Source organism: Callospermophilus lateralis, chromosome 17 (assembly GCF_048772815.1).
Source record: "Callospermophilus lateralis isolate mCalLat2 chromosome 17, mCalLat2.hap1, whole genome shotgun sequence".
Taxonomy (NCBI): Eukaryota; Metazoa; Chordata; class Mammalia; order Rodentia; family Sciuridae; genus Callospermophilus; species Callospermophilus lateralis.
In genome coordinates, this window is record NC_135321.1 from 72,010,057 (window position 1) to 72,037,868 (window position 27,812).

The window sequence follows — 27,812 nt, forward strand, 5'->3', positions numbered from 1 at the left end:
AATAAAGGACATTAAATAAAAACTAAGGACATCTGAATACAGAAAGGACTTAGGTGATAATAATGATGCACAACATTAGTTCATTTATTGTAGCTAGCGTGCCACACTCATGTAAGATGTTATGACGTGGGGTTGGGGAGGGGACTCGGCACTGTCTTCATAATTTTTCTGCCGATCTAAAACTGTTCTAAAAAGTTAATGTAAGAGCTAGGGCTGGGGCTTAATGGTAAGTGCTTGCCTCGCACACGTGAGGCACTGGGTTCGATCCTCAGCACCACATAAAAGTGAAATAAAGATTGTGTTTCCACCCACAATTAAAAAATAAATATTAGAAAAAGTCAATGTAAGAAAAAACAATAGCAGGCCCTGGAGGAGCCTGTCAAGGGGGGTCCCTGAGACTTCTGCTCTCTTGTCTCAGGTGAATGCCCCTCTGACCCCCACCCCTCATTTACACCTCAGCTGGTGTATGAGGAACCTATAGTTTTCTTGAAAGGTGGCGAGCAGGGAGCCCACTTAGCCAGCCACTTGCACTGCTGCTCTGGGTGCTGGTACAGACTGTCTGTGAGCCTTGTTGTTCTTATTTTTTAAAACAGGCATAATTTTATGTCCCTGACTCTTAAAGGTGTTCCATGATTCAATGCATAAAAGATCTTTCAGAACTAGAACTGCTATGCAAATAGAATGAATCATGGCTGCTGCTGGCGCTGCTTTACTATGGCTTTTTTCCCCCCTCAAGCGTTGATTCTTTTGCCCAGGGTTAATTTTATTTTTCCATAACCATCAGCTCTTGAGGTAATACAAAATTTTAACCATTTAAAATTCAGTCTATGGGTCTGGGGGTTGTGGCTCAGGGGTAGAGCACTTGCCTAGCATGCACGAGGCACTGGGTTCAATCCTCAGCACCACATAAAAAATAAATAAATAAAATAAAGATATCGTGTCTATCTACGACTAAAAAATCTTAACTCCATCTATGTATGTTGTTTTGGTTTGGTTTAGTTTCAGGATTTTTATTGTTTGTTTTTGGTACCATACCAGAGATTAGACTCAGGGGTGCTTAATCACTGAGCCACATCTCCAGCCCTTTTAATTTTTTTATTTACAGGCAGTGTCTCACTAAGTGGCTTAGGGCCTCACTGAGTTCCTGAGGCTGATTTTGAACTTGTGATCTTCCTGCCTCAGCCTCCTGAGCCACTGGGATTGCCTGGCCTGGCTCTTAAGCTATGTGAGTTATTCATGCCTTGTTTTTCTTTGTCCTAGAGATAGGGAATTGTCCTTTTTCTAAGAAGTATTGACTCCTGGTTCTTTTATTTCCCCCATCTTTAAAAACAAAGTATTGGGCTGCATGTGTGGGGGGGGAGTCTGTAATCTCAGAGTCTCAGGAGGCTGAGGCAGAAGGATCACAAGTTCAACGCTACCCTCAGCAACTTAGTGAGACCCTGTCTCAAAATAAAGAAAAAAAAAAAAAGTGCTGGGAATGTGGCTCAGTGCCGCTGGGTTCAATCCCTGATACTCACCCCCAAAAAGAATCTGAATGTAGGACTCTAAAGTGAGTTTAGACATACATCATGGGCTTTATTCATAAAATATAATTTAAACATAATTTCAACCTTAAATGCCATGTCCAAACTAGCTGTTAAGTTTGGGGGAAAATTAAAAACATGGTTGAACACAAAAGTCCCCAAAAATGACAGATTGAAATATATAGCATTGCCTGTATGCCCTAACATAGCCTTTCTAACATGACAGTAAAGATACGCCCTTGCCCATCTCAGGTCCTTGGGGTTGAACCCAAGGCTGCTCTGCCACTGAGCCACATCCTTAGCTCATATTTATTTATTTTGAGACAGGGTTTCTTGCTAAGTGGCCCAGACTGGCCTCAAACTTACCATCCTCCTGCTCCAGCCTCCTGAGTAGCTGGGATTGCAGACAGGCTCCAGTGTGCAGGCATTTAAAAGACATAAATATGCAGGTAAAGAACAGGCTGGCAGAAGGCAACAACAGAGTGTTGGAAGCTAGGAAGCTGAAACGGTGTTTGCCTGAGACCACAGAGAGCCTGGAAGATGGCTGTGTTCTCTAGAACCCCAGCGTGCTCAGAAAACAGACACCAGGAACCTGAAGGAAGGGCAGAGTGGCAGAGGGTCTGGTTGAAAGTGTGTGAGGCGACAGGCTACCCACGGCTGTCCTCACTGTGATGACCAGCCTATGTGTGGGAAAAATGGAACTGAGAAATTCTGAACTCTGGGCCTACTCTGGTTTTTTCTTTCTTTCTTTCTTTCTTTTTAAAATAACTTTCCTCCTGTAATATGTATATGGGGTAAAAATGGGAGTTCATAATCTGCTTGAATCAAATGTATGAAATATGATATGTCAAGAGCTTTGTAATGTTTTGAACAACTAATAATAATAAAAAAAATTTAAAAATTTAAAAATAAATAAATAAATAAATAGCTTTCCTCTACAGAGAAAACTAAGGACTTATCAATTTTAAAAGTAAGGCCTAGGAAGTTTCCTTTATTAGATCTGGCTCTCTAAGTCAAAACGCTCTTATTCATGCCTGGCACTAGATGGGAAATATATGAACAAAACTTTTTTAAAGCAATTATGTTCCCTAACAAAAATGCTTCTGTTACTACCATCAAAGTCAGTCCCCAGCATAACATGGAATCATGTTACAAAATGAGATTGTACTGAAACTTAACCTATAGATTACAACAGTCTTTGAATTTAGAAATGTTCTATAGTAATATGTTTATGAGCTTGGGTTTTGGAATCTGACTGCCTTCGGTTTGAACCACTCTACTAGTTTTGTAATCTTGAGCAAGTCTCTTAACTTTTCTGAGCCTCAGTTTCATTACAATGGGCATCAGACCAAAAATTTCATACGACAGCTGAGGATTCAATGAGCTCATGCATGGGGCCTGCCAAGGTTACTCAGGGCTCAGAGTGGAGGGGGCTGGGCTGGGAGTGTCTAAGAACCCCTATAGGCACACACACAAAGGGGAGTGGGCCTCGCCCCCAGGCCCAGCAAGGGCAGAGCAATTTCCAGAGAGAAAATTCAATGTTAAGTATCTGGGAGTCGGTGGATGGGAGGGTAGATGGGAGGGGATATTGAGTGGGGAAGTAACTCATCTTGTTTTCTTTGGGGGTACGATGTGTTATGAGATGGAAAAGGCAAGCTAGGGTGTTCTTTCTGAGCAGGGTTTGGGCGGAGGGAGTTGAGAAGATGGGGCACCAGGGGCCTGTCCACAGTGCCAGCTCAGAATGCTCTGTCGTCCCAAGACAGAAACTGCCATGAGTGCCAAAGATCAAAAACAAAAGATAAGTGAAATTTAAATACTGTTATAAAATAAAGGAGGACTTTTTTGAAGAATTTTTGTAGCTTTCTGGGATGAAAATTAAATATGTAAAAACTACATGGAAGCAGAAGGAAATGTGGTTATGGGAATAAAGGAATTTCTGTTGAAATTTCATTCCTGGAGGTTTAAAACCATTTTGTAATCCAAAAGTACGGAAGTGGCACCTGAACTGGGCCCTGATGGTGGCCCTAGAGCAAGGAGACTGAAAAAGAAAAGGCAGTCCCCTAAGGTTGGGGGCTGAGTCCAGCAAGACCGCCGGACCTTCCTCTTCAGAGACAGGCCGGGCCACTGGAGTGATGATGTGCAGGGGGTTGTTTTTAATCTGTTCTTCTGTTTCCCAGGGTCACTTCCCAAAAGAAAACACTATAAAAAATAGGATGTACTTCCTGCCAGACTTTGCTCCCCGCAGGGAACAGGGTCTGAGTCCCCCAAGCCCTAGTCACCTCCAGCCTCCAGGTGGTTGGTCTGTGTCTCAGGGATGTCCAAATTGCCTGGTGTACCACAGGCTCCCCAGGGACTGAGGCCCCTCCCTGATCCCTCAGGGTCAGAGGCCAGAGAGTAGCCAAGAGATCTCTAGTACCAAGCTCTGCTGCCTTAGCCCAAAAGCAGCCACGGGCTGCATGGACCTGAATGAGTGAGTGTGGCCATGCAGCCATGTGTCATTGTGGACACTGATGCTGACTTTCATGTAATTTTCACAGGTCAGAACCTTTGCGTTCTTCCATCCATCTTTAGCTTGGGGACATACAAAAGGAAGAGTGCCTGGACTTTGGCATCTACCTGTTGTTGGCGACTTTCCAAGGGTCGTCCTCCACTGTGGTTCTCTCCTGATGACCCCAGCTGGTTATTCATGCGTACCCTTGCTATTTATTTTTTTTTAATTTCCCAAGTGTTTGCTTTAAATGGCAGTTGGAGTCTATTTCCATTAAGGTAGGTCTCTTTCAACCCCGAGGTTCTCCAGTTCTCCCCAAATCTGTATAAACAAGAAATGTTGGGTGCAGGGAGGAAAGAGGCCTGCTTTGGCGTAATCCAGAGATGAGGCAACAAGTGCTGAGCTTGGGACCACCCCTCGGGCTTGGGCACATGGAGAGTGTTTGGTAAACGCCCTTGAGAGGGTTCTGAGACATCAGCACAGAAAGATGACCACAGGTCACACCCAGGCTGGGCTGGGTCCTCCTGTCTTAAGAGATTTGTGTTTTTGGTCTGGTAACTGTTGGTGCTGCCACGACATACCAACTTTCCCAGGTCTATGACCCACCATGAACTTGGAATAGAGGTTGTTGTGGTAGTTTTACTCAGCAATATTTAACACACATTTTTAAGCTCCCTCTGGACAAGTAACAATTGTAATGGTGCTCCCCAGCTGCTCCCAGTTAGTTCCTGGATGGTTCAAATGGTGCTGATCCTCAGGAGTCCTTGGTAGATGCCCATATTCATCCACTAATGATGTCTGATCTCTGAGCTCTGAGCCCTGTGGGGTCAGCCAGATGAGGCACTGATGCCCCCAAGCCATGAGCAGCTGTGCCTGTTGTTCTTACAGGAGAGACGTGGGGCAGACACGTGTGCCTGGGCCTGTGTGTTGTGTCTTGGGTCTGCAAGACCACATCCAGGAAAGTGTGCATCATATGGCTTACAGGATATAACTCTGCAGCAAAACTTCATCCCGCTCTGTTTACTTCATGGAAAATTTGCTTGAAAAATATGGTTCAAGGGGCTGGGGTTGTGGCTCAGTGGTAGAGTGTTCGCCTAGCATGTGCAACGCCCTGGGTTCAATCCACAGCACCACATATAAATAAATTAAATAAAGGTATTGTGTCCAGCCTCAACTAAAAAAATAAGTGTTAAAAAAGAAAAGAAAAATATGGTTCAAGAGAAAATAGTTAAAGTCTGCTCCATTAACTTGGAAATTTGGTCTTTCCATGCTCTAATCAGGACTCAAGGTGGGGCACCGTCTGGCCAGCCGCAGCATGGGACTGTTAGCGCTTCAGCTGGAGGCACTGTGGAGCAAGTCTTCCCTTCCCATGGCTGTGCCAGCCAGGAGAGTTCCAGAAGGGCTTCTGATGCTGTGATGGTGGCTTCAAATAGGAAGGAGCTCTCCAGCGTTGCCCTGGGAAAGCCAGCCCTTCCCTTGCTAGAGCTCAAGACAGTCTGAAAACCCTGTCTCGGCTTCCTTGGTTCTCATGGCACATTCTGACCAAAAGGACCAAGGCACCTACCCAATCTTGCACCAGGACCTGAGAAGGTTCCCAGTGTTAATTAGCTGCCTTGTGTCTACTGCATCACACCCGTGTTTAGTTTTTTTTAAGATATTGCCTTTCCTTCCCTCAGCAGGGAGCAGGCACTCTTGGGTGACACCAAACTAGCTGATCAAAACAAGGAAATGCCTTGAGTGGAGGCTGCAGCAATTCAGACTTGCAAAGTGTGTGGACTGAGGTTTCCAGATGAGCTCATATGTGCTTGTTTTGAACACTGTGTGCACAGACAGGTGTGGGAATGGCCACTGGCAAACGCGTGCATGTACACACATACCAGCATCTGTCCTACCTCTTTCCACTGAGAGGCTCTAAAAGTAACGAGTCCCCAGGAACAGCAAGCCCTGTCTTGGTCACCAGTACTACTGGCTCCTTGGAGAAACATTTCATTCTACAGCAGGGATGGGAAGAACAAAATGAGCCCCCAACAGCCTGTTGGCCAGAGTCAGGAAGCCTCCAATGTGGGGCACATCAGAAGGTCCCAGGAGCAGCATGTAGAGGCTTATGCAGGACAGACCGAGGAGGTGTGAGCATGACGGTCAACAGTGATCGCAAAAGGTTACAGCCCATGGAGAAAGACCTCACTTGGTTAGTGCTGGTTCACATAAGGAATGTAGAAAGCCACCCTCAACAACCCTCACTGTGGTTGTATAGCCATTGTCCTGGGGCCTGGCCGGGAGCAGGGGTCTTGGGACATCCCTGGCTTCTCTCCTGCCTGAACACATGGCATCAGAGCCAGCCTGTGCCACAGAGGGGCCACCTGCCACCAGACTGTCAAGACATAACGTAGGGCAAGGCCAGCCCATATGGGGCCTGAGGATCAGGAAGGAGCAGGATGCTGCAGGGACATCAGGAAGTGACTCTGTGGCCTGGTTGGTGGTTTTGGTCATAAAGGACCTGTCCTCAAGTGGGGAGACACCTGTGTAGGAGCAAGAGGCAGAGTGAAGGGGCAGCTCAGCATTCTCTTCAGACACAGCTTCTGTAAATTTGGTTGTTTCAAATTAAATTTTAAAAACAGTCAAGTGTGGCTCATCAAAGTGATTTCTCAAAGCTGTGCAGTTGACCTGGGCACCAAGCTCCTTGTTCCTGGCAGAGCAGTCCCTGTGGTCTGAGTGGAACCAGCGACTGTCATCTACATATGGCATCTTATATCACAGGAATGCATGTGCAGGACTTGGACCAGTGTACGGTGCAGAGGAACCACTTTGTAGTCCTTAGTTTCCTTTTTAAAATGAGGGCAGATCCCTGTCCTCAAGTGCTCATAGCATTTCTAAACCTTTTTGAAGCTTGGAGTGCTTCTCTCCAGTCGCAGCAGGCTAGGACAGCCAGGGTCATTTGAGCTACAGGAGCCCTCCTGCAGGGAGCATCAGCACCCATTATGCCCCCTGCTCTCCTCCACCACCCTTTTCCCTTCTCCCTGGATCATCCCAGGTGTCCAGGTACCAGAGCCTGGAGGCCCACTGCTGCCCAGCCTCTCCTGATGGGGCTGCTGGAAGCCATCCGTGCCTGCTGTTCCCACCTGTGCCCTTCCTGACCCACCCCAGTCAGGCAGGCAGACGTCCTCCCGTCACACAGGCACGGCTCTGCTTTCACCAGCCGCCGGGGCTTTCCCTCCTTGGCCATTCCTGCACACTTCCCAGGGTCTCACCTGAAGCCAGGGCCCCATCTCTCACTCACTTCAGCAACAGCACCTGCCTCGCCACCCCAACTAGAGGTCCAAGCCAGGGGCATCCATTCCCTCCCCAGAGTACACAGAGGCCACCCAGTGCCACGAGGGCCACAGTCCCCAGCTTCTTGCATAGCCTTGCTCACCCCACCCCCTCCACCCTCTCCTTGTCCCCTCCAGATGCACAGCAGCCACACTGCAGCTGTGGGACCAGTGTCCCGCCGTTCTCCCACCACCACCCACTGCTTCCGAGGACTCCCCACAGGGCCGTGGCCCCTTTTGAAAATGTCAGTGATCATCAGGTTCACATGTTGCCCCTTCTCTTGGGTCAGTGTGCAAGAGTGAAATGGCTGGGCTGTGTGGTGATGTTTTATGTTACACACTTACTGATTCCCAGTAAGAATGTCCGCTGGATGTGGGTGCGCCATGTCTTCACCGAGACTCGGTGTTGGTCTTTCTGACGTTAGCCGTGCTGGGGGCCTCCAAGTGTTGGTGTGCGTGTCCCTAATTACTAGTAACACGTCTTCTGCTGTCCATGTCTCATCTTTGATTAAGCATCTTAATGTCATTGCCGTTACTTAAAAGTGGGTTGTTTATCTTATTACTGAGGTGTGATTTTTACATACTCTGTTTTTGCCAATATTTTCAGTTAGTTTGAGGCCAGCCTTTTTCTTTTCTTCTAGGAGTGTCTAATTACGAGCCAGGTTAGGAGGCATATGCTTGCAGTCCCATCTACTTGAGAGGCTGATGTGAGGCAATCACGTGAGCCCAGGAGTTTAAGGCCAGCCTGGGCAACATAGTGAGACCCCTTTTTTTTTTGGGGGGGGGGGGTTCTAATTATGATGAAGTCAATTTGTCATTTAGCCAATTTATGCTTCTTTTTATGGTCATTGCTTTTCATTTTGTATCTGACAAATCTTTGGGAAACCCAAGATTACCAAGATTTCCTACTGTGGTTTCTTTCAGAAGTCTTTGTTTAGCTCTAACATTTATATTCATTGGTAAACTTTTATACATGGTGTGAGGTAGGCAGGGGGGTTCATTCTTCCATGAAGGTGTCCACTTGTCCTCGCTCCAGTCCCTGAGAAGTCCAGGCAACTTTTTCACCCACAGGTTAACCTCACTGAACTCGCTTCTGTGGATCCCACAAGCTTCCAAAATAGAAAGTTTTGAAAAACGTGGGTGCAGCCAAGACAGTTAAATGGGGAAGGACAGTCTCAGCAATCTGTGCTGATCAAGAACAATGTGATCACAGGCAGAAGAACACAGCTGGGCTCCCACTTCACACAGAAATCAAAAGTCAACTCAAAATTGGGTCAAAGACTTAATAAGAGCCAAAAATAAAATTCTTAACCGGATATAAATCTTCATGACCATGAATTAGGCAATAGTGTCTTAGCTGTGACACCAAAAGCACACACAAAAATATTAAATGAAATAAAACAAATTGGACTCCTTCAAAATTAAAAACTTTGTGCTTCAAATGATACCATTAAGATCATAAAAAATACACAGAAAGGAGAACATTCTTCAATACCATACATCTGACAGGTGACTTATGCTGCTAATGGAATTATAAAAATAGCACAGCCACAGTGGGAAACAGCTTGGGATTCCACCCTAGATGTGTAACCAAGAGAAAAGAAACCTTATGTTCCCATAATGATTGTAGCATTATTATTCCCAGTGGCCAAAAACTAAAAACAACCCATGTCTGTTAGTTGATAAGCCGATAAACAAGATGTGGCCAGTACCTGTCCAGTGCAGTGCTATTTGGCAATATGAAGGAATGATGTAATCCCTGCTAGTGCGCGGAGGGGCCCTGAAAAGACACTAAGCCCTGGTCACAAAACCCGCACACTGTGCAACTGCACTTGTACGAAATATCTAGAATAGGGAAACCAAGAGAAGGGAAGGACACTGGTGCTGCTGGTATATCACTAAAACCCGCTGAGGTGTGTACTTTAAATGAGTGCACGGTAGGGCGACCATGTGCGCGGTACTGGGACCTAAACCCAGGGGTCCTCTGCTATTGAGCTCCACCCCCAGCCCTTTTTAAAATTGCATTTTGAGACAGGGTCTCACTAAATTGCTGAGGCTGTCCTCGAACCTGCAATAGTGCTTCCTTAGCCTCGTGTGCCAACACACACAGCCTTGACAAGCATTATATCTCAATTTTTAAAAATTCTATTCTTTCAATCAGTCAGACATAATCTTTGGGAAAACAGTAAAGTCTAGGTGAGTGGACACCCATGGACACAAGAAGTGTGCGCACGTTTCAAGAGTTCCATTTGGGTGGAAGGTGGTGTGCTTGTTCCTCTTGGCCCTGCACTAGTAGGGGTGAGACGTCGCCCGGGGCAGCTTTTTGCAGAGCGCCATTAAAAACGGTCCTCACTCTGGACTCGCAGCCCGCAGCCCGCAGCCCGCAGCCCAGCAGCGGCTGCAGCAGCACAGTGGGCGGCAGGTGTGGAATGGGCAGATATCCAATTGCCACATTCCCACTGCCATCATTTTTCTATCATGAATACCAGGAGAGGCCTCCAATGCAAACTGCCCCATATGGCGAGCAGCTGGATAAACACCCATCTGGATTGCGGCCTGAGCACGTTCCTCAGGTGGAGTTTTCCTGAGGGAGGCTGAGGCCCCAGAAGGAAACGCCAGTGCCCGCCAGCCAGCAAGGCCCCCTCCCGACAGTCCCCCTCCACAGCACAGCCTTCCCCAGGCATCTGTGGATGCGAAACACAGCCTCCTGCGGGGCTCCTCCAGGCACCACAGCCTTGAGGTGCGCAGATCACTCCAGCTCTCTGCAAAGAGCCCTGGGTCCAAGGCTGAGTCCTTGGAGAGCTGGCCAGGTGCTTCCCTTCCCTGGCTCCACTGGTGGCTATTTGACGTCTCAGAGGTGCTTTCCAGATCAATTATAGGTTTCCAATTAACCTTGTGTGTACTTTTCTTTGGTGCTAGGGATTTAACCCAGGGGAGCTTAACCACTGAGCCACATCCCCCGCTCCTTTTTTTTTTAATTTTGAGACAGAGTCTTGCTAAGTTGCTGAGGCTGGCTTTGAACTCGAGATCCTCCTGCCTCAGCTTCCCAAGCCACTGGTCACAGGCATGCACCACATGCCTGGCTTGTGTGTATCTTCATGTAAAGTATTCTATATATATTGAACATATCTCCACCTTATCAATAGCTGTCCATCTCACCTCCTTCTTGCCCATTTGATCATCTTTGATCAATGTCAGATATAGTAGTATCTGAAACTCTCCATCACTGTTAATCTTGGCTGATCCTAAGCCAGTGACCTCAAGCCCATCTTGTGTTTAGTGAGATCATTTCTCCCTCAAAGCCACCTGTGCATCTGCTCAGGTGAGCTGGCCTTCACAGCACTGCAGTGACTGTCATGAGGCTGCCATTCTTGGGCTTGGCTCTCTGGCCCTTCTGTCAGCCTTTAATTCCTTCCTTCTGATTCCAGCTGAGCTCTGCAGTTGAGGTGACCAGACAAGGGAGTGAAGCTGGACAGGAGCAGATGATTAACTTACACAGAAGGACACTTTCCACACAATCCTGAGTTCCCCAGGACATGCTGACACCTGGCCTTGCCCCGATTCTTTTGTCTTTATTGTAAAAACTAAAAGGAGTATATTTAGTGAAAACACCTAAACTCTTTTTGCTCCCAAAGAAGAAAAGCCTGGTGGGGAGGCAAAGATTTGCTCCCTCTGGCTTGGAGGCTGCGCCGTGGCCCCATACTGGAGCCAGCCCAAGCCCCTGTCGTCCCCGGAGCCCCACGTGCTGCTGCCAAGCACAGCCTGGAAGCTGAACTGCCACGTCCACACACTCTCCTTTATGTTCCTCAAACAGTTGTTATTAATTTAGAAGAGCTTGAGGTTTAAAAATCAACCAGCACTTTCCACTTAAGTCACTTAGGTATACATTTTCTCCTAACAACTGTTCTGCTGAAATCAGTCATTATCTGTAAGCGGACCCCAGGCCCACCCACTTTAGGGTCTGGATGCGTTCTTGCTCCCTGGCGGCTTAATGCACAGGATGCTGGCAGCAGTTCTTACAGGGAGCTGGCTCCTTTAAAAGTTGTGACGCATCTTTGTCCCCACACAACCTCACTTGAGGGAGCTAAGCTGTTCAATCCAGCAAGTATCTGCCTCCCAGAAAGCTGTGCCAGCCGGGTCCCAGCCTGCCCCCTTTTCTCGTGGGACTGACTGGCAGACCACGCTTCTCAGGTGCGCCTCACTGTCCTTCACAAGGCTTGTGGAGGCCACTGTGGCTTTGGTGTTGGCCAGGGTGGGGCCTGCATCAGACTTGAGCCATCCCCAGGTGGCTGTTTCCGTATCAGGCACGGTGGCAGGACACACAGACAAGAGAACCTTGAAATCTCATGATGAACCAACCTAGAGTCGTTAGCATATGACCCCGAACCCTACAACATGACTCCTAAGAGCAGATGGAAGTCTGTGGGAACTGAGCAGATGGGTTCTTGCTTCCCGGCTGTGAAGATGCCTGTAATGCAAGCTCAACTGTCATGACACAGACGTGGCAGTTCTGGTAGGCAGGAGGCTCCCAGGTCCTGCTATGAATAACGTGTCCAGAGGCGTCGCAGCATGTGGGGGAGCCCTACCTGCCCTGGAGTGGCGAGCCTAGACACGGGGAAAGTACACCCTGTCCCCTGCAGTGGCTGCAGAGTGGGGTGCAGCTCATCATGGAGCCTTCCCCTTGGTGCATTGGGCGTCAGGGGGGATCCCAGGGGCTGTTGGGGGGAGCTGGGAGGATGCACAGTCCAGGAGCATCTGCTGTGGCAGTGTGGCAGTCACCACCCTCAGAGGCTCAGGGTGAAAGGCTTGGTGGCAGATGCCAGAGCTCTGAGAACAGTCTTCACAGCTCAGGGCCGGGTTAGCAGACCTGAGCAAGGGGGGCCTGCAACCTGGGGGGCCTGCCACCAGGGTCGAGTGGGCAGCAGGCGGTAAAATCAGAGTTGTACAGTGGTCATGTGAGATGAGGAAACAGGGGAGGTGACAGGTCACGGGAATGTGGAGGCTGCCTGGCATTGGAGAGACCTCGAAAGGGGTGGGCCTGTGTGACAACAGGTGAGGCAGGATGAAGGAGTGGGGCCGTGCACTCGGCCCTGGCACAGGGCTCTCAACTCCAAGTGGGGTTCTCCCTGACTCCCAACCAGTCCCCAGAACCCCAGCTCAGGGCCTCTTCCTCCTCCCTCACGGATCTGTGTAATCACTTCTCCCACCAGGAGAAGTACCCCGACACTGTGCACCTCTCGGAGGGGTCCTGCTCCAGCTGCATGGAGATCCGAAGCGCCAGGAGGCCAGGGTGAGTGCGGGCCGCTGCGGCCTCGAGTCCCTGTGAAACAGGGGATAGTTTCCCTTCTATTGAGAATCCCTGAGGACCAGAGACTGTCGGGTGGAGGAGAAGTGGGCAGGCCGTCCTGCTCCCTGTGAACATTACCACCACAGGAAACGCAGACAAGTGCCTGCTGGCCTCGGCCTCAGTTCCACTGGGAGGAGGAGGAGGTGTGTGTGGAACCACTGCACAAATGGAAGGATGGAGGCTGGGGTGAGGAAGCCCCTGAGGCCAAATCAGAGAAACCGCTTCAGGGCTCCTCACATGGCCACCTCCCTTCACTGGCCACACTCTGCCCAGAGCCACTGTCCTACCCGTGTTCCTCAGCCTCCTGCCTCTGCCCCTGTGCATCTCCCTGTGCGCGCCTCTTCAAGCCTTCAAACAGGTGGTCTTCTGCAGGCGTCCTTCTGCCTCTGACCCATGACCACAGTGCGTTCATTTTTACTCCTCACCCTCTGGTAGGTCAGTCCACCAAAATGCCTGGCTGCCTCAGCTCTCGAGCGTTTAGGGTCTTCGTCCCTGTCCGTTTCTCCCAGCCCACACTATAGGCTTCTCTTGGGCTCAGATATTGAGGCACGAAATTCTCCAGCCGTGGAGTAGAGGCATACACAGCTTTGTCAGTGCCAGAATATTTCCAAGGAAGATGACCCTCTGCACCGGCACCAGCCATGTGCAAGTTCCTGTCGCTCTGCGTCCTGTCCACATCCAATTCTTGCCAGTGTGGTCCTGGTTCCCCTTGACCACCTTTTCCCTCCTCTGGGGTGGATGTCTTTAGGAGCAAGGTAGCCAGAATAGAGAAAAGGAGCTAAAAACCAGATTTCAAAAGCACTGGCCCAATGTGTTTTACCTCTTTCAGGTTTGAATTGGTGATTGTTTGGAGAATACAGATAGATGAAGAAGGGAAGGTTTCACCAAAGCTGGACCTGCTCACCAAAGTCCCTCAGCGAGGTAGGGCTCTGGGTACGGATGTCCTTTCTAGGAGACTTCTCAAAGCTAGGTGTTGTTCATCTGGCTTAGTGTATTTTGTACATTGAGTAATTACTAATAAGAACATTTAAAAACCAAAAAGCACAAGAGTGATCACTCCCTCACAGCCCTGCCGGCCGAAGGCAGGAGAGAATGTTCTCTGCCTCAAGCCATGGGTGAGATCACATCTCTCTGCTCCGGGTCTAGTGCCTCCAGGTCCATGTGATCCTTCAGGAGGAGGAGGGGTCTCAGGGACGCCAACAGCTCAAGGTTTCTTACCTGGTTTACTTTTTTCTTTCCAGCTCTGGAGCTGGACAAGAACAGAGTCTTAGCAACCGCTCCTCAGAGCTTCCGAACCCTGCTAGAAGTGCTTGGAATTGAAGCCGCTCTAGAAAGCCTGATAAAATTACTTTGTGCAGAGAATGACTAGTTCCCACACGGGGAAGGAACAAGATGGTGCACCGAAAAGCGTGCGACCTATATTGACTCCAAGTGTACTATCTACCTTCCCCTCAGAAACCACACCCTTAGCTGGTTGCATTTGACACCTGCCTACCATCCCAGCTACTTGGGAGGCAGAAGGATCAAGTTTGAGGCCAGCCTCAGCAATGTAGACCCTGTCTCCAAAGAACAAACCAATGCTGGGCACGTCGCTCAATGGTGAAACGATTGCCTGGCATGCATGAAGCCCTGGGTTGAGGCCCCATCACTGCCCAAAACAAGCTGTCTATGCAGTTACGCTACATCAGACTCTCATGGCATGAAAAATACAGCTGTTCATGTATAAAATGTCAAATAGAATTGAACATTTGAGAAGACATACCAAGAGTGGTTCTCCCTCCCTTGACGTGTGTGGACCAGCTTGGGCCCCCACCTCACCCCACATCTGCCCAGACATGGAGCCACGCATGGTCCAGCCCTGAGAAGCCATCCACCTCCTGCCACCTGGGGGCTCTTGGAGGCAGTTGTTGATGGAGCTTCATTTCTTAACATTCCTCAGAAGCCAGAGCAGCCACGCCTGCCCTGCTGGCTGCACAGCAGCACCTCTAAGTCCTGACCCTCTTGGTCTCCCCACAATCTGCACGGCTGTTAACGTCAAAACAGTGCCAGATGACAGCCACCCAGCACTGTTCCCTTCTCACAGGACCTTCACTAGAGAACCCCAGAGGGTCTGAGTGCTACACCATAATCTCAGATGAGAACTAGAGCTGGGAGCCCCTCCATCACCCGTATGTGAGGGTCAGTGAGGGTTTTCACGCCATTGGGGCATCCTGGAGTCTGAGCACAGCAGCAGGGACGTGGCAGTGCTGGAGACCAGCTGCCAGACGGAGGGCCGAGACCTAGGCTGGGGCGCTCCCTCCTCCGAGAATACAGCCTGCTTGTTTTCATTCCGCCCATCCAGCTGGATGAGGCCCCTTGCCAGGCTGTAACACTACTCCCCAGCCCACCTCCCGGAGAGCCTGGGGTTCTGGCAGAGGGATGCTACCTCAAGAGCATGGCGTAGCCCAGGACACAGTGCACCACCTTGTGCAGAAACCTGTCCCAAGTGACGCCGCCCAGGCCCGCAGCAACAAACCATCCTGAATCCAAACAGTGCTAATGGCCACTTCCCACCCTCCACAGCCTCGAGCTGAGCTTTGTGGATGTGACTGGGGTGGACCTCCAAAGCCCCACCCTAGCACACATACCACGCAAGCTGAAGGAAAAGGGGCCAGTGTGTCCAGACACATGACTATCTTTTTATGCCCAAGTATAAAGCAAATGTAAGGACAGAATTCAAGAATCAATTCTAGAAGAGTTGGCTTGATTCAAACAAGTATAATTCTCAAGTTATCACAAAATTTCCCACAAAAATTTTACAATCAGCAAAATATTTTCATTTTTCATGTAGCATTTTCATACAATTCCATGGTTTCACTAATATTATGTTCCAATAAGCCTTCATTAGTCCCTCAAAATTATATAAATAATCAGTCTGTACAACCTGCCATGGGGAAGGGGAGCCAAGAGTCCCAACAATTTTATAGCAGCCGGGCACACTTCTGGTGATCCCAACAAGAACCCTCGGCACCAGCTAGGAGCCATGCATCTTCCAGAAGCAGGGCCCATGGCAGCCCAACAAGAATGGCAAGGCTCTGGGGCCCACACCCAAAAAAGCCCCCAGGCAAACCGAGGGGAGGAGTGCAGCTTGGGAAGTCCCTCGACCACCCGACACGATGGAGTGCTACAAGAACGCTGGGACACCGGGCGTGCCTACCCCAGCCAGCCGCGGCAGCCTAGTGAGTTACAGCTGTGCTCCCAGCTTCCACAGTAGCGATTTCAGGTAGGAAAGAACACTTTATCTCCCCCTAGAGTTAAAATCATAAAGCAAAAACAAAAAGTCAATGCTCTTGTGAGTGGTGTCCATCCTGACCTGAGTCTCACACTCCCTGCTGACCCTTAAGAGCCGTGAGCTTCGGCACCTCCACAGGGACCCTGAGTCTAGACCACTCAGAACCGACGTCCACACTAACTTCTGATCACTCTCTGCAGCAGGGAACCACCCAAAGCCTGTGTTGATGTGTGGCTCAAATTGAAAAAGTGACCAGTAACAACCAGGAAAGTTCCAGTGGTATCTATGTTTTCCAAAAGTCCAAACCATAAGATGCCTGTGACAATTCAAGCTTTCTACGTCAGGATTCTGGTGGTAGGAGATCCAAACCTTGGTCTTATAAGGCTTTTCGCATAGAGAATTAGACATGAGCCCTGGTTGAAGGAAGAACTACCCAGGACGTCTTCCCAGGGCTTAACGGACACTTCCGATTTAAGAATATGAGCAGCCTCCTGGGACACCCCGCTCACATCCTACATTCCTTGTCCTGGAAGATGTTTCTAGTGCTCTTTAATTTTATGTCTTCAAGAGGCAATCTCACCTCAACAGGGTTAAAAGCAAAAACATTCACAGCCAGAAGTCGTCCAACACAATAGAAAATAGCTATCATTCAACTTTCACATTCAAGTTTCAAAGACACTGCAGGGAAAAAAGTTAGACCTTATGGAGAACTAACGTGCAGTCTTCACTTTCCTTCAACCGAGGCGGCACCACAGCGTCATCTTTGGCATGCACAGTCTTTGAGTAATAGTTGACTATCTTGCTGTCCAATTTATACTGATGAGGAATGCTCTCATAGGGCTTGAGGTCAAGGTCCAGCACAGACACGGAGAAGGCGAGCCTGGACCTCGACGAGGGGATGACAGGCCTCTGATCAGAACTGCAAGTAAAAAAGCAATTTCAGAATACACGGACCCTCCAAGTTCTCTTATCCCAGCTCACAAAGAGCACCCAGTCAGTGTTTGTGTGCATCCTGTCTGCACCAACTGTATACACTAGCATGTGAGCTTCCACAAAGCAATTACCTATGGGACACAGGCCAGCACCCTGAGCCACATCAGACAAGACAGATGAAGGACTGGAAGATGGAAAAGCCATTATGTGGAACGCCTGAGTGATATTCCCCAGGCCCCAGTGGCGGGAACAAACGCTGAAAAAGTCACTTTATCACGAGCCAAGCATTACAAAACCTAAGAGTTAAAAAGTAGTTCTGGCCGTTCAACAGCCAGATGGATGAAAGCCGAGAACAGACTCCTCTTTATGCACCTTTCCCACGCCTGGTGAGGAAAGCAGCCTTCTTAATGCTCCTCACAGAGAGAGGTCTGGTTTCATGTTTTACTCTCAAATCAAACCTTCAGTATTTTCTCTTTTAGTTTTGTAGCATTTGTGAACATCAGAATAGTTATGTGCTCATAACAGTGTGAACAATCACTTGTACTTTAGAACACTTTCAGGGCACGGTGGCGCACGCCTGTGATCCCAGGGCTCAGGAGGCTAAGGCAGCAGGATTGAAGCTGAAGACCAGGCACAGCAAATCAGTGAGGCCCTCTCAAATTGTGGATGTAGCTCAGTGACAGAGCACCCCGGGTTTAATCCTCATCACCAAAAGGAAAAATAGCACTTTGAGAACAACTGAATCTGGTCCTGAGATGCCTGTGTATCTATCTATCTGCTTTGCTCAGAAAACTCAACACATAGCATTCAAAAGAGTGGCTGAATGAATTATAAACTGCATTTCGCCCAGAAGAAGTGTTCTGGGGTTCCGATTTTACCATATTTACTGCTCTTCTCAATTTAGAAATCATTAAAAACAGAACACCAGCTGTGAAGCCTCCCTCCTGGGAGACAGCCTGTTCTAAGGATGCTAATAAAGACCTCAGTTCTCAACCCATTTCAGAATTCTGTTCATAGAAAGAAACGGTCACAAATCAGTTGCCAGGACCATTACCTACTCTCTGCTGAATAGCAGAGAACAGTAAATAACTTGTGTACAAGATCTTGGGTCTCCCTCTGGAAGCTGGAAGGGGACAGCTCACCCTGATCAGTCTGCTACAGAGAGCCCCGAAGCCCATGGTCAGCCCAGGACAAGGCCTATGCTTTTTCAAGAACACCTCAATTTCTCAGGTTATAAGCAGCATCCAACAAGACACATAAGACGACAGGAAGGGAATTCTAAGCAATTCCTTCTGACAACCTGGTTGACCACAAGCTCCTTATAAGCGAGGGAAGCAGGTACTAGCCCCTGCCACCAAAACATCTGCCTGCCCCCAGGGTCGGTCCTTGAAGCTAAAACCGGGCAAGAATCTCCCAAGGCACACATGTCCCTCTGCCATGGCCTCAGATACTGGGGCTGGGATTACCAGGCTGCAGGGAGCTGCTGCCCTTGCCTGGACAGTTGGTCTCCAGGGCCCAAAGGCAGTAGGGAAGGTAGCAAGAGGGACAGGCAGAGTAGCCCAAGGCTGAAGCTGCTGCCCGTGCTGTTTGGAACAGGAAATGGAGTAGAGGACCAGAACTTGAGACATAGGAGGCTGTGAGCAGCTCGCCCTGTGATTCCAAAATCACAAAATGCCTGCACAAACAAAGCGGCGGACTTAAGACCTTCTTGTTTATGATGGGGCCAAAACAGAAGTAGAGAAGCCTTTATTTTAGGGGTGTGGTAAGTTTAAATGTAGTCAACCTGTCTGTGAGCTATAAATTAAAATTTAAGGATCTAAATTTAGTCTTAGGTTTGGTATGCATTTCATGGCTGTGAAGATGACTTGGGACATACCCTGGCCACAGTTGGCCATGGCTTCTGAGAGCCACTGAGCACCCAATCCCTGTGCACAAAGCTCTGGGGAGCCCCTCACTCCCACTGCCCTCAGGTGCACAAGTCACACTAGCACCAGTGGGGGCCTGCTCCACTATCCTACCACCACTTCCACTCTGCAAGGTAGGGCTAGGCCACCAGTTCATAGCCCCTTGACAGAGGGTCCCTACTCTGGCCTTGCCCCCAGACTCCAGCAGGTGAAGCAGCTTCCCAGGGCAGAGTCCTCTGCAAATGCAGGTCAGAATTTCCAGTTCTCCTGTCACTCCTCAACTGGATCACAGAATTCCAGGCTTCCACATGCTTAACCTCCTTCAAATCTAAGGTTCATTTCTAACCAGCAAAGTTTTTCCAACACAAAGCTTACCTATGCACAGTTTAATTTTTAAACTAAAATCTTTGTGTATGAAACACTTAAGAAATGCTTTCCAATACCCAACTTTCCTTTGTCCTTAATTTTTTCGCCTCCTACCTTTAAATATTTTTTCATGTTTATCATGCATTTACTTGCATTATGAAATAAATTTGGCAGAGGTCTCAGGATGAAATGTTAAGACAAAAATGGAACAAACAATTATAAATTTAATAAGCAAATGGCCATACCATAATTCAACTATTTCCTTATTTTGCACATTAAGATTGTTTTCAGATTCTCAAATCACAATCCTGCTGCACAGTACACTGCTCAGCTTTGGGGCCTCTGAGACCCCACAGAGCAGAGTTTCTGCAACTGAAATCAATCAGTGTCCTACCCAGTCATGCTACCTCACCCCTCCCCATGACCAATTTCCCTTAACTCCCTGCCAATTCAAAGCAATAGAGAGAAGTCAGTGAGTTGAGGCAGCCCCCGAGTCATATCTAAAAAAGAGAGAGAGAGAGAGAGAGAGAGAGAGATGATCTTCCTTTGGCTCTGTGGAGAAAGGACCAAATAGAGCATTTTGTGAGTGGTGATTCCTGTACCTCTACCCCCAGTATGAGACACCCACATGGCAAGGAACCTTCTGGACATGTACTCTTCTCCCCTCTCAGCAAGTGCTGACTTCTGCTGGGCAGCTGGTACAAACTGGACAGGACCCAGCCCAAAGCTCACACCACATGTCACCACTGGGCGCTACACTCATAGGACACAGGTGCTGGAGGAAGCACGGTGCACATCTGTCCACTAGCAGCCTCTTACAGGCAGGCCTCTGTCAGTCTGTGAACCCACATTTCTTGCAACTTCCCTTCAGCACCTGCATTCACGCACTTTCCATTTCCCACGGCACCCGTGGTCAGGCTGGGTGGCAAGTAATGTCTTTGTGGGTGTCTCTTATCTAATGTTTAATCCATCTGGAGGTTCCTTATAACCAAGCACTGGAGGTATTTTTCTTAGGTAATGAGGGGACTTTTCAACTAAACAGAAGCACCATTTTTGTGCTTCACCTCAGTTGTGCCCTGTGCCTGCTCCTCAGCACATGTCACTCTGGACAGCCTTCAGTGCTGTGCCTGCCAGGGAACAGAATTCCTGGGAACTGTTTAGCTCAAAAGTATCAGAAAGATAGGTGGCTGGCAGCTGGTGATGCAGGTCATCCTGACACAGCAACACCCGTCAGAACAACAGGATACTCCAGATACCACGCGCAGGGTTCAGCATCCTGGAGATCAGTGCTGAAGGTGCCAACTAGTGAGGGTTATCAAGCTCAACCCGAATTCCCGAACACTCATGGGGGGACTATAAGAAGCAGTGCCAGGAGAGACTGTAGACGCTAGTTATTCAGAAGGGGAGGCAGACCGGTGAACATGTGTGTTAAGATGATGGTGACAGTCTTGGAGCTGGCACGGTCCACTGACCTGGTACAGTCTTTGAACAAGGCCCCCAAGGAACCTAGGCCACCTCAGGTATGAGAGCTCAGAAGGGGCTTGAGCTCTCTTTCAAAGCAATTCACCATGTTATCCACACTTCTCCACCCTTAGGGTATTTTCTTAGAAAATAACAATAGCCAGGCATGCTGCTCAGGAGACTGACTGCTCCTGACTGCAAGTTCAAGGCCAGCCAGGCAACACAGCAAGATCCTGTCTCAAATGGAAAATAAAAGGGCTAGGAATGTATCTCAGTGGTGGAACTCCCACTCCCCAGTACGGAAAAACAATGACACTGATAAAATACAATCTAATAGAACAATCATCTCTAGTTACTCTCCAGAAATGTCTGACAGAATTATAAACTTACAGAGAAGCAAGAGTTAGTAAGTCCAATGATATTAAGAATAAGCTGTATGGGGAACCTGCTTGCCCTATTATTCCACAAACCCCTATTAGCCCAAAGGCAGGTGACATGCAACAAGGGCCTCACCTTGTGTCCTGCAGACTTGGGGACAGCGCAATCATGATGGAGCAGTCCTTGGCAGTCATGGCGACTCGGTACTGCTGCACCTGTGGGGGAGGGAAAGGTCAGCACCGGGTCACACTCACAGCCACCAAACTACCCCTCACTGATCAGCCAGGTACAGGAACTGCTTCCTGTGACAGAAGCCAAGGATGAGGTTAGGAGTGTGGTCCACACAGAGCAGAGGTATTGAGGAGTCCCTGCTATGAGAACAGAGTTCTGCTCAGCCCTGCCTGCTGCCCCCTCACATGGGCCCTGCTGCAACCTGAAACATGACTTGTCTTCAGCAAGGGAACTGCGGCTGGTCTTTGAAAGAAAAAGCAGTAAGTCCTCTCCGCTCCTGGCATTTTGGCCACACAGAGCACTGAGCAGGCAGTGCATGCAGAACACTAGGAGCACTACATGCTAACTCTTCACCCTCCACAACCCTGTGGGCACTGCGGGCGTCAACAGAGATGAGAAAAGTGAGGCCCAAGAATGAATGGCAGGGCTGGGTCTGGGCTCAGCGGTAACGCACTTGCCTGGCATGTGTGAGGCACTGGATTTGTTCCTCAGCACCGCGTATAAATAAATAAAATAAAGGTCTATCAACAATTAAAAAAAAAAAAGAATGGCAGGTGACACGAGAGATCAAAGGACAGTCCACAAAACGTCCACAACTGTTCCCTCTGCAATGCAGTTTGAGACTTTTTTTTCCTCCTCCTCCTTTCGACTTTATGTCTCACTTGAAGTTTTTAGTTTGGATGGCTCCTGCTTTAAAAACCACAAACCAAGCCAGGTGACTGTACCAGGTCAGTGGCACACGCCTGTAACCCCAGCAGCTCAGAGGCTGATGCAGGATGGCGAGTTCAAAGCCAGCCTCAGCAACAGCGAGGCACTAAGCAACTCAGTGAGATCCAGTCTTTAAATAAAATACAAAATAGGGCTGGGGATGTGGCTCAGTGGTTGGTGTCAGGTTCAATCTCCAGGCCCCGCTCCACCAAAAAAAAGAAAAACTAGTGACAAAAAGGAACTGGCCTTACAAGTCATCACTGGCCTCAGTGCTGATGACAGATCAGAACCCCTTGAACCTTGCTTCATGCAGCAAGAGGCTCTGCCCTGGCCAACCTCAAAGCTACCCCTCCCCCTGGCAGGTGTGGGGAGGACCAAAGAACAAAAGAGTGTGCTTCAGACCTGCTCCCTCCAGGTGAGGCCCTGGCCCCAGAGGGAACACCAACTCCTGTTCTCACACCCTCTTCAGGTTTTATACACAGCAGACACCAAAAATCCAGTCCAAAAGATCTGAGCCAAATATAAAAAAAAGGTACAAAACGTTTATCATGTCCTTAGTGCAGCTATAAGCCTTTCTAACCAAGATACAAATCCAAAATGCTACAAGATTCTCTAGACTTAAAAACTGAAGAGCTATTACGTGATATGGTCCTAATCCAAAGACCGTGGAAGATGGGGAGAAAACACATGCAGCATAAAACAGTATCAACACAGAATAACTAAAGTGCCAGAGCTCAACAGACCAAGAAAACGGCCCACAAGAGGCCCCAAAGTGATGAATATATAAACATATACGTACATATCTCCTGTCAATACAGCCTTTCTTATATATATCTCATAGACCCTCTATATGTATGAAAATATGATTAATCTCACTACTAGTCAAAGAAAGTAACAATGAAAATCAAATTAATGTAACAATGAAATACTTTCTACTCTTCAGATGGGCAAAGCTGGGCCTCAGGCATGAAATGAAAGGACACATTTTCCCTGTGAGTGAGGCTGGAGCAGGTAACTGGGTTCAACTCTTCTGCTGAGGCCAACTACAAAAGCTCAACAAATTATCAGAAACCTCAGCTTGAAGCAGAGCTGAGGTGGCAGAGGGGACAAAGGCACTTGGGTCTGCTTTCCAGGGGAGGGCTTTCTAATTCTGGAGCTTTGTCTGAGAGATACTTTTCACTACCCTCCAGGACCTTGGGGACAGTAACCACGATGAACCTCATCCTAGAGTTAATGTGCAAAATGCTCCTTTAAGATGAAACTAGGGGCTGGGGTTGCGGCTCAGTGGTAAAGGGCTTGCCTCACATGCATGGGGCACTGGGTTCGATCCTCCGCACCACATAAATAAATAAAACAAAGATGTTGTGTCCATCAAACTGAGCCAAAGTCGACAGGCCCTACTGGGAACTGAAGCTCGACTTCGAAGAGATCAATCATCAAAACTAGATTAAAACGACTCCAGCTTGCTAGAGCTTCTGAGGCCTCTTGGCAGAAGCAAACCTAAATTCACTCTAGAAAAACATGATCCAAGGCTTTAAATTATTTCTAAAATAATTGCAAATATACTTTCTGGCACATAAGAAAAAAATATGCAGGCACAATAAGACAGAACAACACAAATGTAAACTAACAATAAACACACGAGGGGACGGGCAAATGAGAATCTCCACACTTTCCACTCAGTTTTGCTGAGAACTGAAAAATGCTCTTACAAAAAAAAAAAAAAAAAGTAAACGTACAATAGTGGACTCCCACTCCAGGGGCTCCAGTTGTGGCGCCAGACACACATGCTGCTGTGTTCAAAGGATACAGACAAAACAACTTCAGAGGACAACTGGAAACTATAAAAATGAACCACTTAGAAACCCTAGAACAAAATTTCATATTAAAAATTCAACAAGTAGTTTTAACAGCATATTAGAAAAAACTGAAAAGGCTGACATAGTGGTTGATGGGAATAATTTCAACAACTGTTAACAATGAGCATTTCTCCTAACCAGCAATTTCCTTTTGAAAGTGGAGGATTACAGCTATGGTCACGCGGAAGGAACACTGTTCTTAAGGCCGCCCTCCACAGGTGGGGAAAGAGCCAACCCAGCACTTGGCACAGAGGAGCCCACTGACCACCGTGGCTTGAAGGATCTTCCACCGTTTCTTCCAAAGCAACACAATTCCCACATTATTCACTTTTTATAGTTAAAATGCTAACGTTACTGAGCAAGTAAAAACACTACCATAAAACCTAGGGCTGTAAACCTAGTTACCCCTAAAGATATAAGCCGGACAAAGAAGGTAATCTGCAGGCAGGGAACAAAGCAGAGATGACAGTTATCCAAACTAAGTAGATACCTTAAAAAGAAGAAAATGCTAAAGAGAACTTCTAAACTGGAAGACAAATCAAAAGAAAATATCTGGAATGAAACGTGAAATGGAAAATATAGAGGAAAGGGTGCAAGATGGTCTGACACACATACAGTTAGAATTCAGAGGAGAGAAAGTGGGCCAAAAAAAAAAAAATCACGACAAAGGCCACAAGTTTTCCCCCAATGCAGACAGACATTAAACATATCTTAAAAAAAAAAAAAAAAAAAAAATTAGCCCCAAAAAGGAAAAAAAAAAAGCATTTATAATATCATTAAATACAATCAGAATTCATTAAAGGAAACATTAAAAGGTGTTCTTCAGACAAAAACTAAGTGACCCCGTGGAAGCTAAGATGCAGGGCAGAGCGGAGGGCAGCACATGGGTGGATGAGCATGACCGGAGAGCAGCAGCAACCCCGGCTCCTGGAGCGGACGCAGAGGCGCCGGCACAAGCAGAGCAGAAGGCACCCAGGAAGCCTGCACTGTCCACGAGGAGGGTGAAACGACTAAATCCTAAGAGCTGACAGCTTGCTACAACAGCAGGAAAAGCACTAACAGCAAAGTAAAGGGCTCAGTCCCAACTAACAGAGCAGGAAGAAGTTATCCAAACTAAGTAGAAAAAGAATGATCAAGGTAAGAATTCATAAAATCAAAAATATACGGTAGAGTATCAAGGTAAGAGAATTAACAAAATCAAAAATCATCAAAGTATAAAAGGATCAAAAGTTAATTTTTATGAAACTGACAAAACTAAAACTTTTGAGGACTGATGAAGAAGACAGTGTCAGTCTGTCCGGGCTGCCATAACAAAATAAAGTGGCTTATAAACAACAGAAATGTCTCCCCCCCGCCCCCATACTGGAGATTGATCCTGGGTTGATCCAGTACTGAGCTACACAGGGTCTCATTAAATTACAGAGGCTGATCTTGAAGTTGAGACCCTCCTGCCTCAGCCTCCCCAGTTACTAAGATCACAGTTGCATGCCACCACACCCAATAGAAATTTATTTCTTTCAGCTCTGGAAGTTCAGACATTGGCTCAAGGTACCACCAGATTTGGCACTGGCAAGGGCTCATTTCCTCATAATGAGCCGTCTTCTCATTCTATGCCACACAGTGGGAGGGGCTGACTAGCTCTCTAGGCTTCTTATGTGAGGCACTAATCCAAGTCATGAGGGGCTGCAACCTCATGATCTAATCACCTCCCAAAGCCCCACTTCCTGACATCACCACGGTGGGAGTTAAAGTTTCAACATACGCCTTGTGGGGCAAGATCACAAACAGAAAAAAGACACAGCATAAAAATAAATACCAGGCATAGGAATAAAAGAACATTTCTCTGACCAATAAAACATTGAAAGTATTACTCAGAAAACCATATGCCTTATTACTGAAAATGCAGATAAAAGAGACAAATTTTTAGATAAAGGAAACCTACCAAAACATGAAATAGAAAATCTGAAACTGAAGCAGAGTAAGGTGGCACATGCCTGTTAATCCCAGATACCTGGGAGGCTAAGGCAGAAGGACCAAATTCAAGGCCATCCTGGACAACTTAAAAAAATCTCAAAATTTTATGTCTCAAAACCTTAAAAATATTTAAAGGCCTGAGGGTGTAGCTAAGTAGTGGAGCACTTGCCTATCATGCACAAAGCCCTGGGTTTTATCCCCATGTACCATAAAAAATAAAAATGAAAAAAAAAATCTATTAGAACAAACTGATGTATTAACCACATTAAGAAGAAAAAATCATATGATCTTATCAACAGAAACAAGGCATTGATAAAATTCAACATCCACTTGACCAAAAATAAAATTTAACAAATTTGATAACATTGTATTTTTAAAAATATTTTTTAGCTGAAGATGGACACAATACCTTTATTTTATCTATTTATTTTTATGTGGTGCTGAGAATTGAACCCAGTGCCTCACAATGCTAGGCTCTACCACTGAGCCACAACCCCAGCCATCTATTTTAAAACAAAAATCCTACACTAAATAATAGTAAAATTCTCTTTGAAAGTCATAACAAAATCAAAATTCCCACTATCACAAATTAACTATATACCGTGAAGCAAACAAATAAGTGAAAAAAGGATTAGAATGGAAAAAAGTTAGGGGCTGAGGTTGTGGCTTAGTGGTAGAGTGCTCGCCTAGCATGCATGAGGCACTGGGTTCAATCCTCAGCATCACATAAAAAAATAAAATAAAGAAAGAAAACAATTAAATTCAGAGATTATGATTACATACAAGAAAATCCAAAAGCAATTTAGGTTATTAGTGAGCAAAGTTGATGGATACAAGATCAAAAGAAAAATCCAACCAGATGCCAATATACCCTAAACATTTTAAAATGAAGTTATTTTTAAAGATGCCATTTATATCTAAAACTATCAAACATATTTAAATAAACCTAAAAGAAAAATAAGATCCTTCTGAAGAAAACCAAAAAATATATTTTATCACTAATAACACTTAAAAAAATGGAAAACATCCGCATTGAAAGGGTCGGTACTGTACAGACACCAATGGCTGCCATCCTTGAATTACAAACCAACCAGAAGCCCAGTTCATGAACTGAACAAGGTGAACGAAAACTGATATAGACAAGCAAGAGGTCAAGTGTAGCCGAGGCATTTTATAAAGCCAAAACATTCTTGGAGAAGAAATGTAATATTGTGAAATATATATTAGGCCTTTGTTCTCATTTCTGGGCACACAACTCCTAAAACCCTTGGAATCTGTAAAGTGATAAGTGTTTTTTTGGCACCAGATGAGTTGGCTGATGGTTGGTCACTGGAAAGACCACAACAGGACTACAGTTAGGACTTTCACAGCACAAATCTCCATCATCTGGAGAGGGAACAGGGACTGAAGGTTAAACAGATCACCAACGGCCAGTGACATAATCAATCATGTCTGTGTAATAAGGCCTCCATAAAACTGCCAATAGTCAAGGTTCTAAGAGCTTCCTGAAAAGTGGTACCTCACCCTGTGCATCTCAGCACCTATGTCCTTTGTAACATCCTTTATAACAAACCAGTAAACGTTTCTCTGAGTTCTGTGAGCCACTCAAGCAAATTAATCAAACCCAAGGAAGGAAACTGTGGGAGCCCCAATCTATAAGATGGTAGAAGGATTCCTTCCACCATCTATAAGATGGTAGAAGGATTCCTTCCACCAAGATGTACTAGACTACAGTGTCCAGGACAATTCCATACAAAAAGAAAAGACTATGTCATGCCATTCCAAAAACAAATCACAGATGATTGCTCACCAAAATGTGAAAGGCAAGGCATAACTTTTTTTCTTCCTATGCTGGCGATCGAACCCAAGGCCTCTTGCTTGCTAAGGAAATGCTCTATCACCAAGCACACCCTAGTCCCCAGAATAGAGCCTTGAGGTTATTTATTTGGTACTGGGGATTGAACTTGGCCACATTCACACCCCCAGCCCTTTTTATTTTTTATTTTGAGACAGGGTCTCACTAAATTGCCCCAAACTTGTGATGCTCCTGCCTCAGCCTCC

The 27,812-nt window shown here is 47.1% G+C and overlaps 2 protein-coding genes across 2 annotated transcripts in view; one reads left to right on the forward strand and one right to left on the reverse strand.

The window, feature by feature from the left end:
* The window catches only part of Cenpp (centromere protein P), a 227,122-nt gene extending 212,933 nt beyond the window's left edge, over window positions 1-14,189 (forward strand). The window contains exons 6-8 of the mRNA XM_076837371.1: window positions 12,530-12,609; window positions 13,496-13,587; window positions 13,908-14,189. Coding sequence (XP_076693486.1) covers window positions 12,530-12,609; window positions 13,496-13,587; window positions 13,908-14,035 — 300 coding nt within the window. The 3' untranslated portion in view covers window positions 14,036-14,189. The remainder of the gene's footprint in view (window positions 1-12,529; window positions 12,610-13,495; window positions 13,588-13,907) is intronic.
* Window positions 14,190-15,408: 1,219 nt separating this feature from the next.
* Ippk (inositol-pentakisphosphate 2-kinase) overlaps window positions 15,409-27,812 on the reverse strand; it is a 54,669-nt gene continuing 42,265 nt past the window's right edge. Inside the window, exons 12-13 of the mRNA XM_076837364.1 lie at window positions 21,115-21,194; window positions 15,409-16,856 (exon numbers count right to left, since the gene is read on the reverse strand). Coding sequence (XP_076693479.1) covers window positions 16,631-16,856; window positions 21,115-21,194 — 306 coding nt within the window. The 3' untranslated portion in view covers window positions 15,409-16,630. The remainder of the gene's footprint in view (window positions 16,857-21,114; window positions 21,195-27,812) is intronic.